General features: G+C 40.4%; 1 protein-coding gene across 1 annotated transcript in view; it reads left to right on the forward strand.

The window, feature by feature from the left end:
• The first annotated feature begins 13,056 nt into the window (after positions 1 to 13,056).
• LOC137408046 (tetra-peptide repeat homeobox protein 1-like) overlaps positions 13,057 to 13,744 on the forward strand; it is a 6,912-nt gene continuing 6,224 nt past the window's right edge. Inside the window, exon 1 of the mRNA XM_068094434.1 lies at positions 13,057 to 13,606. Within this exon, the coding sequence (XP_067950535.1) occupies positions 13,057 to 13,606 (550 nt within the window). The remainder of the gene's footprint in view (positions 13,607 to 13,744) is intronic.

Here is a 13,744-nt window from a genome sequence, read left to right on the forward strand (position 1 = left end):
ACTTCATAACTGGCTTGAGTAGAGATCATGCTCATTTTACTTCTAGAGCTTAATTGCAATTAAAGTATATGATTTACAGAGTTATAAATCCATCAGAAGGTAACTACAGACAGCTTGGGAGTTTTAAAATCTATTATATATTGTTTTAATGTTTATTAGATTTGAGCCCAAATTCTTTAGTTTATAAAATGGTTGCTTTACCAATGTTAGTTGTGGCTGTTGTTAAGATTTTCTATGTTTATTTAAATTTTAGATGAAGGAAGAACAGCTGTGCATGTATGACTTGACAGGTAATAAGGTGTAACCTTATAGAGAAAAAATATTTTCTATTTGCGTTCTATGTGATTGCAATAGGTACCACATTATTTATAGGGAAGGTTTGCTGTTGTCATAATAGATTACGGTTTATAGCATTTCCAAGTTGTTTTCTTGTTGCACTAGTATTATACTGTCTGAGGATAACATGTTTATCTGTAAGCTAGTAATTTCTATACAGATGTTTGCATTTGACCAGGAAGATATTCTTTATTTGTTAATCTTGCTAAGTTCTACATGCTAGGTTCTTCTATTATGTATTAATCTGCAGGTGAGCAGGTGTGCGCTCTCAACAATGTGGCAAAAGGTAATGCTGGATGATGAATCGAATGTATTTAGTTTTTTGAGAGTTGTTCTCTCTCGGTTTGTCAATTCAAAAGGAGAAGACAACTGTGTATGAACGATATTTTACATCACGATTCGATTCAGTGTTTGCGCATGCCCACGCAGCAGGTTCCTGAGCAAATTTTTGTGAGAGCATTGAATGGTCAGCAAACGTGTTTAGAGTTTTTTTTTTTATCAAAATTGTAGCAATAGACTTGCCAAATTAACTCATGTGATGTTTTGTAGTTAAGAGACTCATATTTGTAATATCTTATTATGGTATTAATCTTCATTGATTGTATTTGTCCTGAGCATATTGTAATTTTTCATTTATATTTATTCAATTGTTTTTAAATTAATTAATTTGATGTGGATTCATTAAATTTTAAAGAGGATAACATTTTTCAAATTGTATTGGTTAATTAATATTAATATAATTGAAAATGTCACCACTACTTAAACATTTTTGCAAATATTAATTATTAGTTTATTATTTATTAATAAATATACAAATCTTAGTTTGATGCGGTTCATAATGCCCTTCTGAGTAAACCGAAGTAACAAATGAAGGTTCGGTTTCATTCAGTTTTCAGGAGAAAACCACTCTGAAATTGAATGCATAGTACAGGTATACATCGAACAGCTCTAGCAAAAGATTCTGTGCAGAAAAATGATGGTACAAAATCAGAACTCACAACTAATAATTTTTTAGACCATGTGTAGGCTTTTATCAGGACTTCTTTTTAAGTGAAGTTTAGTTTTTTTTCAAACTAAACCTACTAACAGACAGTTGAAATTGTGAGGTGGCAGTTTTCACTAGGCTTAATTGTGGTGATAGCTCATGTCCATTATGTTCTCAAAGAAGTTATTACCTCGTAAAACAATACGGCGCTATTGGGAAGGCAGCTTCAACTAACTCTTTGAATATTTTGAAAATGTACAGACCACTCTCGTTGTAAATAGTAAAAATAAAAAAGATAGCAGCACTTTCAGAGATATTCAAGAACACATCTGTTGGATATCAATATGGGTTGAGTTCTAATAAAAAGTATAATGAATTCTCTAAACAGAAGTCAGTACATGCTGTAAAGGTTCATTAGCGTGTATTTTTGGTAGCAAGGGCTGCCTAAATTTGTCATCTAGTAAAAAACTAATATGTTTTATGTTCGAATATTCATTGAACAAATGCCAACGTGGCAACACCCATTATGGTTTCAGAACCACACTCAACTCATGCATATCTATTCTTTGCTTAAGTGGAGATGAATCACTTAATCATCTTGAAATGGAATTCACCCTGGTTAGGGGCAGACAATTTCCATTTCAGTAATTTGGGTCCTTTTCCCAGTGATTAATTAAAAGTTGACTTGCAGCAAAATTCACATTACAGTTATTTGATATGAAAAGATTCACCATGTCTTACGCTGTTGTGTTGTAGGTGCAAAATATGTGGAAAGGTAATTACAAGCTCATAAAAGCTCAAAAACGAACAAAAATTCGCAGCTACACGAGACCGCCGTAGTTTGGATTCTCTTTCCAAATTGGCCCAAATGTGATGTAGTTGTGAGAGATGGTTTCTGTTTAAACTTTCATGCAACCTTCTTCGTCGAAATATTTTCACAAATATATTTCACGCATTCAATGAAATCATGTCTATTGTTCTTACGCCTCTGTTTATTGTCACCGTAAATGCTGTCACTTTTAGCAGTGATATTTTATAACTTACCGTAAAAATTCGTTTAATTTTTTTGCCTTAGTTTGAAGGAGTACATATCATTGTCTGATAATCATGACGAGCCTGTTGGTCACTTGTGATAATCAAAAAGTGCTGCAGAAATTATTTGCAAAGTATTGAGTCACATGATCAGATTACGACTTGCTGATTAGACCAAACCGAAACAAAACATTAAAGTAGCGAGCATCTATATTTGATGCGGGTCTTCGGTAAAACCCAAAGTGTTTGTCATAAACTAGTGCTACGATAAGTTTTATGTTAAGCTTTTTATTGGCCTTTCAATTCATGTGAGAACATCACGTGACAAGACAATAACCAAATTTCATGGCTACATCCTCGAAATAAAAAGATTCCAATCTACGGCGGCTTTTCGTTTTTGAGCTTTTAAGAACTTTCAATCACATTTCCACATATTTGGCACTTTTAACACAACAGAGTAAGACATGGTGAATCTTTTGATACCAAATAGCTGTAATGGGAATTTTATTGCAACTCAACCTTGAATCATTGTTTTGAGAGCCCACGTTAAAATTCAGTAGCAGTAATCAAAGAACAGCACCACAATTATAAACCAGAACAACTTTATTATCAGACAACCAGAACAACAATTATTATCAAGCATCTTATGGATATAAAGGTTAGCTTACCGGGGTTATCGTTATTACAAAATATCTTAAAGAAAAGTCGTTAACACAAATAAATTACCGAGTCACAGTATATAGCAAAAGAGTAAATGAATGCACATCCTGCCATAACAAAAACGTTTCCTCCACTCTCGCAATTCAAAAGTGTATCTAAATCCAAGCACAACAAATCGGTCCTAGCTTTTGCGAAAATTTCATAAAAAAGCTAGCCTTAGTGCAAAAGCAGACTACCGCCGGGACAGGGCAGCTAACAAGTAGTTGTGGGTTTATGGCCAGCAAGCTAAAAATCAAATCTCACTGACTCGCTAAATCCGGAAATTCATAACACTCTTTTGCATAAACTAATTTCAGGAGTTATTTCTAAAAAAATTCTACAATTTGTAGCTGCATACTATAACATAAATATATGCAGTTTCTCTTAGTTGCCTAACAGTATGGTCACACTTTTTTCATTTTATTTTATTCTTTGCGCCTTCAAACATATTCAGTGATTGAAAACCAGAAGTTAGATGTTATTTCATTAATGTCGTCTTTAACTGCCTGGGCAATGAAATCAATGTTACCCCAACACCAGAGGTTTTAGCCTTTAATACTAGCTATCATTTTCATGACAGTTTTGAAGCCTTTCTAAAAGTAACTTTTTTGTTTACTGAAAAATGTATGTGTATGTTTATGACAAACAATTATTTGAATAAAAATAATAGCCTGTGATTCTTGAATTTGCCAGCTAATGGCTTGCTGCTTCAATTTTATGCGAGGGTTTTGAATAACTTCATGGTGAAAAAGCTACCTACTAAACAGCCATTAATGAACTTACATTTTTAAGAAACATTGGACTTTTATAGTTTTACTTACTCAAAGCTTAAAAATATTTGGAGAGCAGCATATTACGATGAGTTATTGCAAAACAAAATTAGTTCAAGAGACAGAATGAATTTTTTGTGCACACAGCAAAGTACTTTTTTTATTCTCTGACATGATTTTAGCTGTCTAATGCAAACCTACACTATTGTATGCTGTTAGCTGAATGGTCGGAGTTGGACGGGTAAAAGAATAATTACCTAATGAATTTGAGTAACTTTAACTAGGAACTTGTGCTAGTCTAAATCATTACTATAATAAAAGAAGAGCCATCTGAAGCCAGCTTAGTAAGCATTAAACTATGCGTAATGATCTCTCACACAATCATGATTTTTAACTATGCTTTTAATAATCCATACTATCTTTCCAAAATCTTGAAGCGAGCGTATTTTAATTGGGCTAATGAGTAAGACCACAATTATTCCATTGTACAAAAATGTGATTGCTAGGCTTAGTGGTTCAGCTCATCCGTCTGCAAGCTTGAAGTTTTGAGTTCAAAACCTGTGCACATTTTTCAGGACAGCGGAATGTCATGGTTAGCTCACAGGAATTCAGACCTGCAAGTTATGGGTTCAAATCCAGTACGAAGTACAGCTTTTGTTCTTATAACTTTATTATCATAACTAGACACACGAACAACAGACTAACGGAGAAATGTCAAACACGGAAATTTATATGTATATATTAAGAAGACAACTACGTAGCACAAGTTAACAAAATATGAACATAAAAGTCAAAGGTTGTAAGTAGTTAATCTCAGCAAGCAGTTTAAAGTTCCCCTTCATCGGCCCGCTGAAAATTCATCTGCTGACACATTCTCTTGCTGTGTAGTAAGTGAAGTCATCATGTATTCTTATGTGATCCTCGTTACCTTGATCGATGTCATCGTTGAGGGTACAAATACCTGAAGAATGGCGATAGCTAACCGACAGACATTTCTCTTCCTTGACGCAGAGTAAGACGCATTTGGCAGCGCAGCTGACAGACTGTGAAAAGAGATGACGAGCATGGTCAAGATACATTCCTTTGACTTTGCAGAAGCTCATGTCTTGGTGCTTGATTCCTTTGTAATTTTTTGAAAGCATAGCCGCTTCTCCTAAAATAATGGCCACAAAAGGGTTGTATTTGCTTTGATACGTTAAAACAAAACAAATTGTTCAAAATCCCATGTAAAAATATTTACAAAACTTTTGAAATCTTGCAATCATTCCAAGCCCAACTGAAAATTAGCACAGAAAACTAATTATAACATAACAGTTTTTAGCAACTTTAACATTTATTGTTACAAATAATTATTAGGGTCAAACGCATTTTTTGTTTAAAAAAAGGAGTTTGAATTTGTGCCGTTCACGAATACTGTCATAATTTTTAAGCGCTGCAAATATTTTAAGACACTTATACTGATGCTTTGAATTCAATTATTTTAAAGATGTTGTTTTATACAGCTATCACCATTCACTGTTCTTTATATTACAAATTACAACCTCATCTTCAGCATTATTTTTAAAAATCTAGTTGTGCCCACGTTGTTAAGTAGATTAAATACTGTAGTAATAAATAGTTATGAAATTTAAATTTATTGCAAGTTCATTGTGTGTAGGCACATTGGTGTGAGTCAATATGGGACACATTAGCATCGTCATCAACATCGTCATTAACAACGCCATTAGCATCGTCATCTGCTTCATCATTAGCATTATCATTAGCATCATCATTAACATTGTCTTTAGCATCGTCATTACTTTGAGCCAATTTAAAGTGAAACCTCGATGAACTAGCACCTCTACATTCAAATTTTTTGGAATTTGATCAAAAGTTTGCGCAAAAAACTTGTTTTGACTTACACAATAAGTTTAAACTCACATTTCTTAAATATTCTAAGACAATGTTGTTTTAAATAAACTGCAAAAGGTAGTAGAAACTAAAATGAAGCATGAAAAAATATAAAATTAAATTAACTTATATTATATTATATCTGCTGCAAGTTGTAGTAAGCTGTGAAACATGTTTTGATGACCTATGCATCACCGAGGCTGCACTTCTGTTTACATGTTGCTAACATGTAACATGTTGGTAACATAACAATAAACAATATTTTTTACTAATTATTACTGTTATAGTCATTTAGTTTTAAGTATAACTTAAGTTTTTGTATTATGTATTTTTCCTCGCATAAACACTTTTTTAATTGCCTAAATATGGCTGTTGGCAGTTCATGCAAGAAACTTTGAGGTAGGCATATAGAGTACCTGGGCAAAGAAATGCTTCATAATGAATGTGATCATCCCCCCATTGAGAGAGAGTATCCCAGTTTACTACATTGCCCTTGTCTCTGCAGCGCAACGCATTCAAATCAGCTGCATCCATGGCGTAGTCCCACATGTTCACCCAGGATATCTTACCAAAGCTGGCTTGGTCTAGATCAAGATCAGGGACTACAATAAAGTAGTTTGGTTTTAATGGTCTAAGAAGATTCACTTAGGTTGCTGAAAGTAATTAGGATAATCCCTAAAAAGATGATACAACAAGAACATGGAAAACTTTCCTGCCGTCTGGTTTATTTGTTTAGGAAAAAAATTTCTTCAAATTGGTGATGTTATTCAACTGGTCAGCACCACTTTTGTTATCATTATATTGTGATTAGACAGAAGTTTAGTCAGGCAATAGAGCCATGCTTACAATTCTCCGTATCTTGCTCTTGCATCATCACCAGAGCTCCGCCCTCTTCTATTGCCATTGAGTCAGATACAACCTCGGACATGAGCTCCAGTTCTCCTGACTCTTGTTTGTCAGCAAACCACTGTACGGAGAGATACAATCACAATAATTATAAACCAAAATAACCATAAAATATAGAAGTACCTTAAAACCTTTAATTGACCACCACCTTTATTTGAACGCCATTTCTATTTCACCGCCACTATGAGAGAAGAGTTGAAAAATAGAGCACCACGGCGTTCAATTAGAGGTTTTACGGTAGTACCATAGCATTTATACCTTAATATCATGACAATATATTAAATCTTACTTTAAAAACCCTGTTGTCAATCAGAGTGCCATTTAAAAAAGCGTATTACAAGCTTGCTGTCAACTTATGCAGACTGTATAGCTTTTTCTAAAATGGCTAAACTAAACCAGAGCTGAAAAATATACTGTTGTTTTAAAAAGAAACATAGAGCACAGTTGCTTTTTCATCTGACTATTAGATTAGTTCACAACCACTAATACAAACTTTATTAATTGTATATATTATAACTATATATAATAAATATTATACAATAATATATATTATATATAATAATATAAAATTATACCATATTACTTTATTAATAGTTTATGAATGTGGCAGAAAGGAGCGGAAAAATAGAGAAGGTGAGTAATGCCACACAACAAAGCTAAAAATCTGTAATTTGTAACCAAAGTAATTAGTAACCTTGTAGGATTCTCCACTCGTCCATACAAAGCAATGCTTGTGCCAGCCATCAAACAGGTATCTGATGTCATTGGTCTGAAGTGATGTACCTAATGATTTTTGGTTGATCCAGAAAAAAGCTGATCGTCCCAGTGCAAAGCTAAAGGCTTCACCAGAAGCTGCAATGCAATGAATACTGATTATTTATACAGGTCATTAACTAGTGGCTTTGCAAGTTATCCTGAAAACCATTTTCTTTTTGCATTTTTTTTAACTTTCTCATAATACTTCTTTGAAAACAACAAAAGCTTTGAAAAATTCAAACTGTTTGAGGTACTTGTATTTTCTGATCACATTTTCGTATAATAAATAAATATTTTGGTAAATACATTTTTTAAAGGCAATTTCAAAGCATAAGGCTTGCAAAAATTAAAATCATAAAAATGCTTGCAAACATCATAAAAAAATTTTAACAAAAGTTATTAAACACAAAAGGAAAAGATGACCTATCAGAGCAGTGGTTGGTTTTAATTTAAAAGGATGTTTTTTATAACTGTGAGTGTCGAATTGGTGGCATTCCTACTAGTTAAAATATATCGGTATCAATTTGTTTAAGTGAGTGACATGAATGCATAACAACAAAAATACAGAAGTGCTCAAAATCATTATTTTATCACAGTTGCAATTTGTACTTTTATCACAGAAAAAGCTATTGTGTAATTGCAGAGCACAGACCAGGGCCGGCTGCCTAACCGATCTCAGGACTGACGCTATAGCCAGGTCGAGTCCTGATACAGCCGCAGACTCAGCCATAGGTGAAGCAACTCTGTCTACTGAGTTCAGCAAACAAATGACCGAGAGGAGCCAACAAAAAAGCAATGAACTGATACAATCGAAAGGCGGGCCTAACAAAAAAGCGTACCTATAAAAAGAGACAAAAACTCAAAGGAGAGATACATATAGCTGGCAGTCTCTTGATGTTGTTCTGATGTACACGCACACACTGATTACATGTACTTTATATATGTATATATATATATACTACCTGAATGCCCAACGTTGCCCGTATAATAAATAAATTTTTGGTTAGAAAATTTATTTGCATTCAACATATAACAACATTAAATGTTGTTTGACTTTGAACTTGATTAATAAAGGTTGACCACTTGAATAAACTTTGACTAATAAAAGTATTTAGCTTGAGAAAACTATATAAGAATATACATTTCACAACCCATAGTTTCAACAGCTTGAAAGTTAGAATGGTAAATGTTACCTCCAGGTAACAGAACACTCATTCGTCCAGAGCATTTGGAACCACCGATGCCAGTGCGTCCTGTCATCGGGTAAAGTGGTCTGTGAGGACCAGCACCCACTTGTTCCCCTTTGGAGTAGCTAGGAGTAGCCCGACCAGGTCTACGGCCACCTTCTGCCAGGGTCTCTCGGTGTAGAGCCTCCTTTTTTCTCGCCTTCATCCCTCAATTCTTTGCGGTCTGGCACACCTCGCAACTCTTTACGAGCCGTCTGACCATGGATGTTAGTCCGAACCAGTACCAGGTCAACTAGAGGCGGCTTGTTGTCCTTCTCACTCCAGAGTGGGCCTGGGCATGTGTTTGCCACACCGTGGTTTCTCGCATAGCCGGCGGGCAGATGGCGCACCATCTAGCGCAGCCCTGCGAGGCCTCGAGTGCCTCCTGCACGCCGTCTTGTCGGATGCGCAGGGAGCCCCGCATGTGGCTCAGTATGCTCAGCTCTTTGTTCCCTACTTCCAGGTGTTCTGCTGACACCTCTTCTCCCTTGGTGATTGCATAATACATGACGGCACCTGGTCTTTGTCCTGTGGCCTGTAGTCTTGCCAGCTCGCCTTTCTGTCTTGACTTTCCTGGCGGGGCTGGTAGCCCCTCGGGGGTACCACAAGCACTCAGGTTCAATTCCGCCACTATTGGGGCCGGAGTCCCATGCAAGTTGCCGGCCGGCCCCCCGGGGTATGCATCACTGACCAGGGTCGATCCCGCTTTGTCGAGGGCGGGAGTCTCATCTAGGCAACTGGTCAGTACCTATGCGGCTTACGGCCCTTGCTCCCTTGCCAACTCTTTACGTGAGGGGCCTCCGTCTCTCTGTTCAATGCTCACGCATTGTCGGCAGTCCTCGCAGGTTTGCTTAGTCAACCCATCTGCGTTCCCGTGGTGAGTTTCTGACTGGTGTTCCAAGATGTATCGGAACTCCGCCAAGATCTCGAGTCACATGGCCACCTGGTTCCAAGGTTCCTTCCTCCTACACAGCTACCGGAGTGAGGCGTGATCTGTCCGTAGAAGGAACTTTTGTCCAAACAGACAGGGCCGAAAATGCTTCACCACTTTAACCACCGTGAGAAGTTCTTGTCGAGTGATGCAGTAATTGCGCTCCGAGGAAATGAGGGTTTTGCTGTAATAGGCAATGATCGTCTTGCAGCCTTCTTGTACATGTACTTAGGACAGCACGACCCCTACTCAACACCCACTGGCATTCGTGTCCAATATTTACTGCTTTCGGGGTTCGGGTAGCCCAAGACCGAGGCGGTGCTGATACTGTCCTTCAGTTTGGTGAAGGCAACCTGCTCCTCTTCCATCCATCTCCAGAACTCTCTCTTGGCAGTCAGCTGGTGCAGGGAATGTGCTATGGTGGTGAACTCCGGAATATATTGCCAGTAGTAGTCGACTGTTCCGAGGAACCTTTGGAGTTCCTTAACTCGGCGCGGGTTCGGCCACTCCGTGACTGCTTCGACCTTGTCAGGATCCATAGAAACTATGTCCTGGCTCACTATGTGACCCAGATAGCGGATCTGGGGTTGCAGTAGTTTGCATTTGCATGGCTTCAACTTCAATCCGGCCTTGTGGAGTCTCTGGAAGACCTCCTCCAGTCAGTGCAGGTGCGTGTTGAAATCCAGTGCAATGACTATGATGTCATCGAAGTCTAACAAAGCGTTTTCTAGTGGAGGCAATGTTAGATGCATTCCATGAGCCTTTGAAAGGGAGCTGGGGCGGAAGTCAGTCCGAAGGGTACCACTATTCACTTCCACAACTCGGATCGTGTCGAGAAAATCGATTTCTCTTGTGCTTCCGCAACCAGGGGCACTTGCCAATACTTGCTCACCAGGTGTAACGTGCTAAAGTAGCGACTGCCATACAACGCATCCAGGCTATCATCGATCCTGGGTAGGAGGTAGGCGTCTTTCTCGGTCACAGTGTTCAGCTGCCGGTAATCTATGCACAAACGCCACTTCCCATCTTTTTTTTGGACCAACACCACAGGGGAGCGCTAAGCTCCTCTAGCTGGTTTGATGTGCCTCTCTTGAGTAGGTCCTGGACTTGCCTTTTGGCCTCCGCCTCTTTTTCCGGTTTGAGCCTGTGGGATGGGAGGAGGGAGCGGGGTCTGGGGGATTGACCGAGTGCCTTCCTTGAGTGGAATAGAATGTTTCACCTCGGAGGTCCTTCTTATGTCGTCGTCGCCCATGCTGAACACGGTGGCATACCGACTCAATAGGGAGGCCAAACTCGCCGTCTGACTCGCCCCCTCACAGTTTGGTCGGGCCAACTAAAACAACTCCTTAAGGTGAACCGGCACTTTATTGGTTGAAGTCGGACTGGCTTCATATGGTAAGGGGTCGTCCTCCTCGACCATTGGGCTATCCACCCTTGTGCAAGTGCCAATAGTGGCTCCAGACCGAAAGGTCAATGGCCATTTCGCCGTGTTTATACAGCGGATAATGATCTGTCTCCTGGGACCTGGCTGATTTAAGCTACTCGCCACCGGGGGTCTGTCGGAGAACCCTTCGATCAGCCTCATGGGGCAGTAATTTCGTGTAGTGATGCAACAATGTATGGTCATCTCTGTCCAGGCTCGTACCACCATCCTGGTCCGGTGCCGGTCCTGCCGCTTTTAAGGCAGACTTCCGACTGTCTCATCCTGTGGAAGTGGTCCTCGGTGTCTTGGGTGGAGGAGATTTGATAGTCACCCTCCTTCATTTCGGAATACGTCCTCGCCGCTCATACAGAGGGGTGTAGGCGGTATCCGGTATCGAAAAAGCATTGGGGCTGGCCTCACTCAAGGACTGATAGTAATTTCGTGTTTCCACAGGCCACTCCTGTGCATAAAATTCTTTCGGTCTAGTCCTTGCTGGTTGAGACCATCCGTCAGCGTTCACCGAATCCCGTGTGGCTTTGGTACGTTTCCGGGGTTTTTGGCCTTGGCACAGTCAGTAGCCGGAGCTACTGCTGTGGCCTTTCCTCGTTTCCCGAAGCCGGTTTCGAATAGGGAGGGCAATTCTTTTGTACATGCTCTGGTAGGCCACAATCCTAGCAAAGGGTAGCTAGCTGACTTTTTCTTTTGGTCAGAGTGTGGAATCGCTCTTGGAGCCGTTCCACTTTTGCCACAAAAGATTGGAATAGCCAGGCTAGTCATCCAATAACGTCGGTATTGGCTGATTTTACCTGTTCAGAGGAACCTCCTTCCAGGGCTCGCACCGAAGATCTGGCGGGTTTGCAGTCACCCCCTTGATTCTGGAGGTAGTCATCTCCTGCTCGTACAGCATCAGCTAGTGTGGGCATGTGTACGGCCAACAGATGTCGCTGCAGGGCAGGGTCTTTTAGCGAGCTGCAGAATGTCTCCATGGCCATGTTATTCCGGTGAGGGTTTAGCAGGTCTCCGTACGCATTGTGTACCAGCCTTTCGGCCTCCATGGCATGTTCCTGGAGTGACGTTCTTTTGTCTCGTCTTAAGGCGTTAAGCATGTTTAGCGTCGGCGTAGCGAATAGCCCGAATCTTGCTCAGAGGGCATTGAAGATGGCCTCCGGATCCTCAGCTCGTCCACAGTCCTCAGCTCAATCACCCAGTGCCTTTCGGAGGTGCAACAACGTTGCTCCCTCTCTCCACTAGTTGGTGTCGGCCACCTCCAGGAAGTGGACCATTAGTCAGTCCAGACAACAACTGACTGCAATGGTCACACAAACAAGGGGGTCCTCGAGTGCATAGAAAGTGCAAGCAAGGATAGCATCCAAGGTCAGCTAAAGACACAGGTGCAATGGCTAATTATGCAAGAACTGGTTTACTGAGATATTAAGCATCTCAACATACAAGTAGGAAGGAGTAATGATGTGAGGTCACAGAGAAAGGGTTACAGTACCATTTTCAGCACAAGTTTCGTAACATGAGACAAGTGTTTTGTGTAGTTAAAATAAATTAAGAGAGAAAATAAAAACAACTGAAAAGTTTTTCAAACTTTGTCAAACAACTATAACTTTCAAACTTCAAATCTTGAGAAAAATCTTTTGTGCAAGTCAGATAAATTAAAAAAAATACAGCAACAATAAAAGTGTTTAAATGTGTGATAATTAGCTAGTAATAGCTAAATTAAGTCTGTTTTGTTACAATTGCAATAAAAAAATCTTCGGTAATGATACAATTAGGACAAACTGGAAAAACAAAATAAAAATTCTGAGTATTTTGAATTAATAATAACAATCTTTGTATCGAAGTGTGTGCATGTGGTTGTGGGTGACATGTGCGTGTGTGTATGCATGTATGTGTACATTTTGGTGTGGGTTTTGATATGAGTGTGTGTGTGGGTGTGTGTGTGCGTTTGAGTGTGGGTGTAGGTGTGAGTGTAGGTGTAGGTGTAGGTGTGAGTGCGGATGCGGCTGCGGATGCGGGTACAGGTGTGGGTGTTGGTGTGGGTGTGAGTGTACGTTTGGTGTGTGTGTGGGTGTGCCTGTGCCTGAGCCTGCGCTATGCGTGCGCCTGTTCCTGTATCTGTACCTGGACCTGTGCATGTGCCTGTGTCTGCGCATGTGCCTGTGCCTGTTCCTGCATCTGTACCTAGACCTGTGCATGTGCCTGTGCCTGTGCCTGTGCCTGTGCCTGTGCCTGTGCCTGTGCCTGTGCCTGTGCCTGTGCCTGTGCCTGTGCCTGTGCCTGTGCCTGTGCCTGTGCCTGTGCCTGTGCCTGTGCCTGTGCCTGTGCCTGTGCCTGTGCCTGTGCCTGTGCCTGTGCCTGTGCCTGTGCCTGTGCCTGTGCCTGTGCCTGTGCCTGTGCCTGTGCCTGTGCCTGTGCCTGTGCCTGTGCCTGTGCCTGTGCCTGTGCCTGTGCCTGTGCCTGTGCCTGTGCCTGTGCCTGTGCTTGAGTTTGTGCTTGTGCTTGGGCCTGTGCATGTGCATGTGCATGTGCATGTGCATGTGCATGTGCATGTGCATGTGCATGTGCATGTGCATGTGCATGTGCCTGTGCCTGTGCCTGTACTTCTGCGGGTGCCGGTGAGGGTGTGTGTGTGCGTGGGTGCAGGTGTGTGTGTGTAAGCATGTGGGCATGGGCATGCGCGTTCACGTGCGTTTGGGAGTGTGGGGGCGAGTGTGGGTGTGATTGTGTGTGTATGTGTATGGAAAGGTTACTGTTCCACCAGAAGCTATTTATTAAAACTTT

This window comes from Watersipora subatra, chromosome 11, assembly GCF_963576615.1.
Source record: "Watersipora subatra chromosome 11, tzWatSuba1.1, whole genome shotgun sequence".
NCBI lineage: Eukaryota > Metazoa > Bryozoa > Gymnolaemata > Cheilostomatida > Watersiporidae > Watersipora > Watersipora subatra.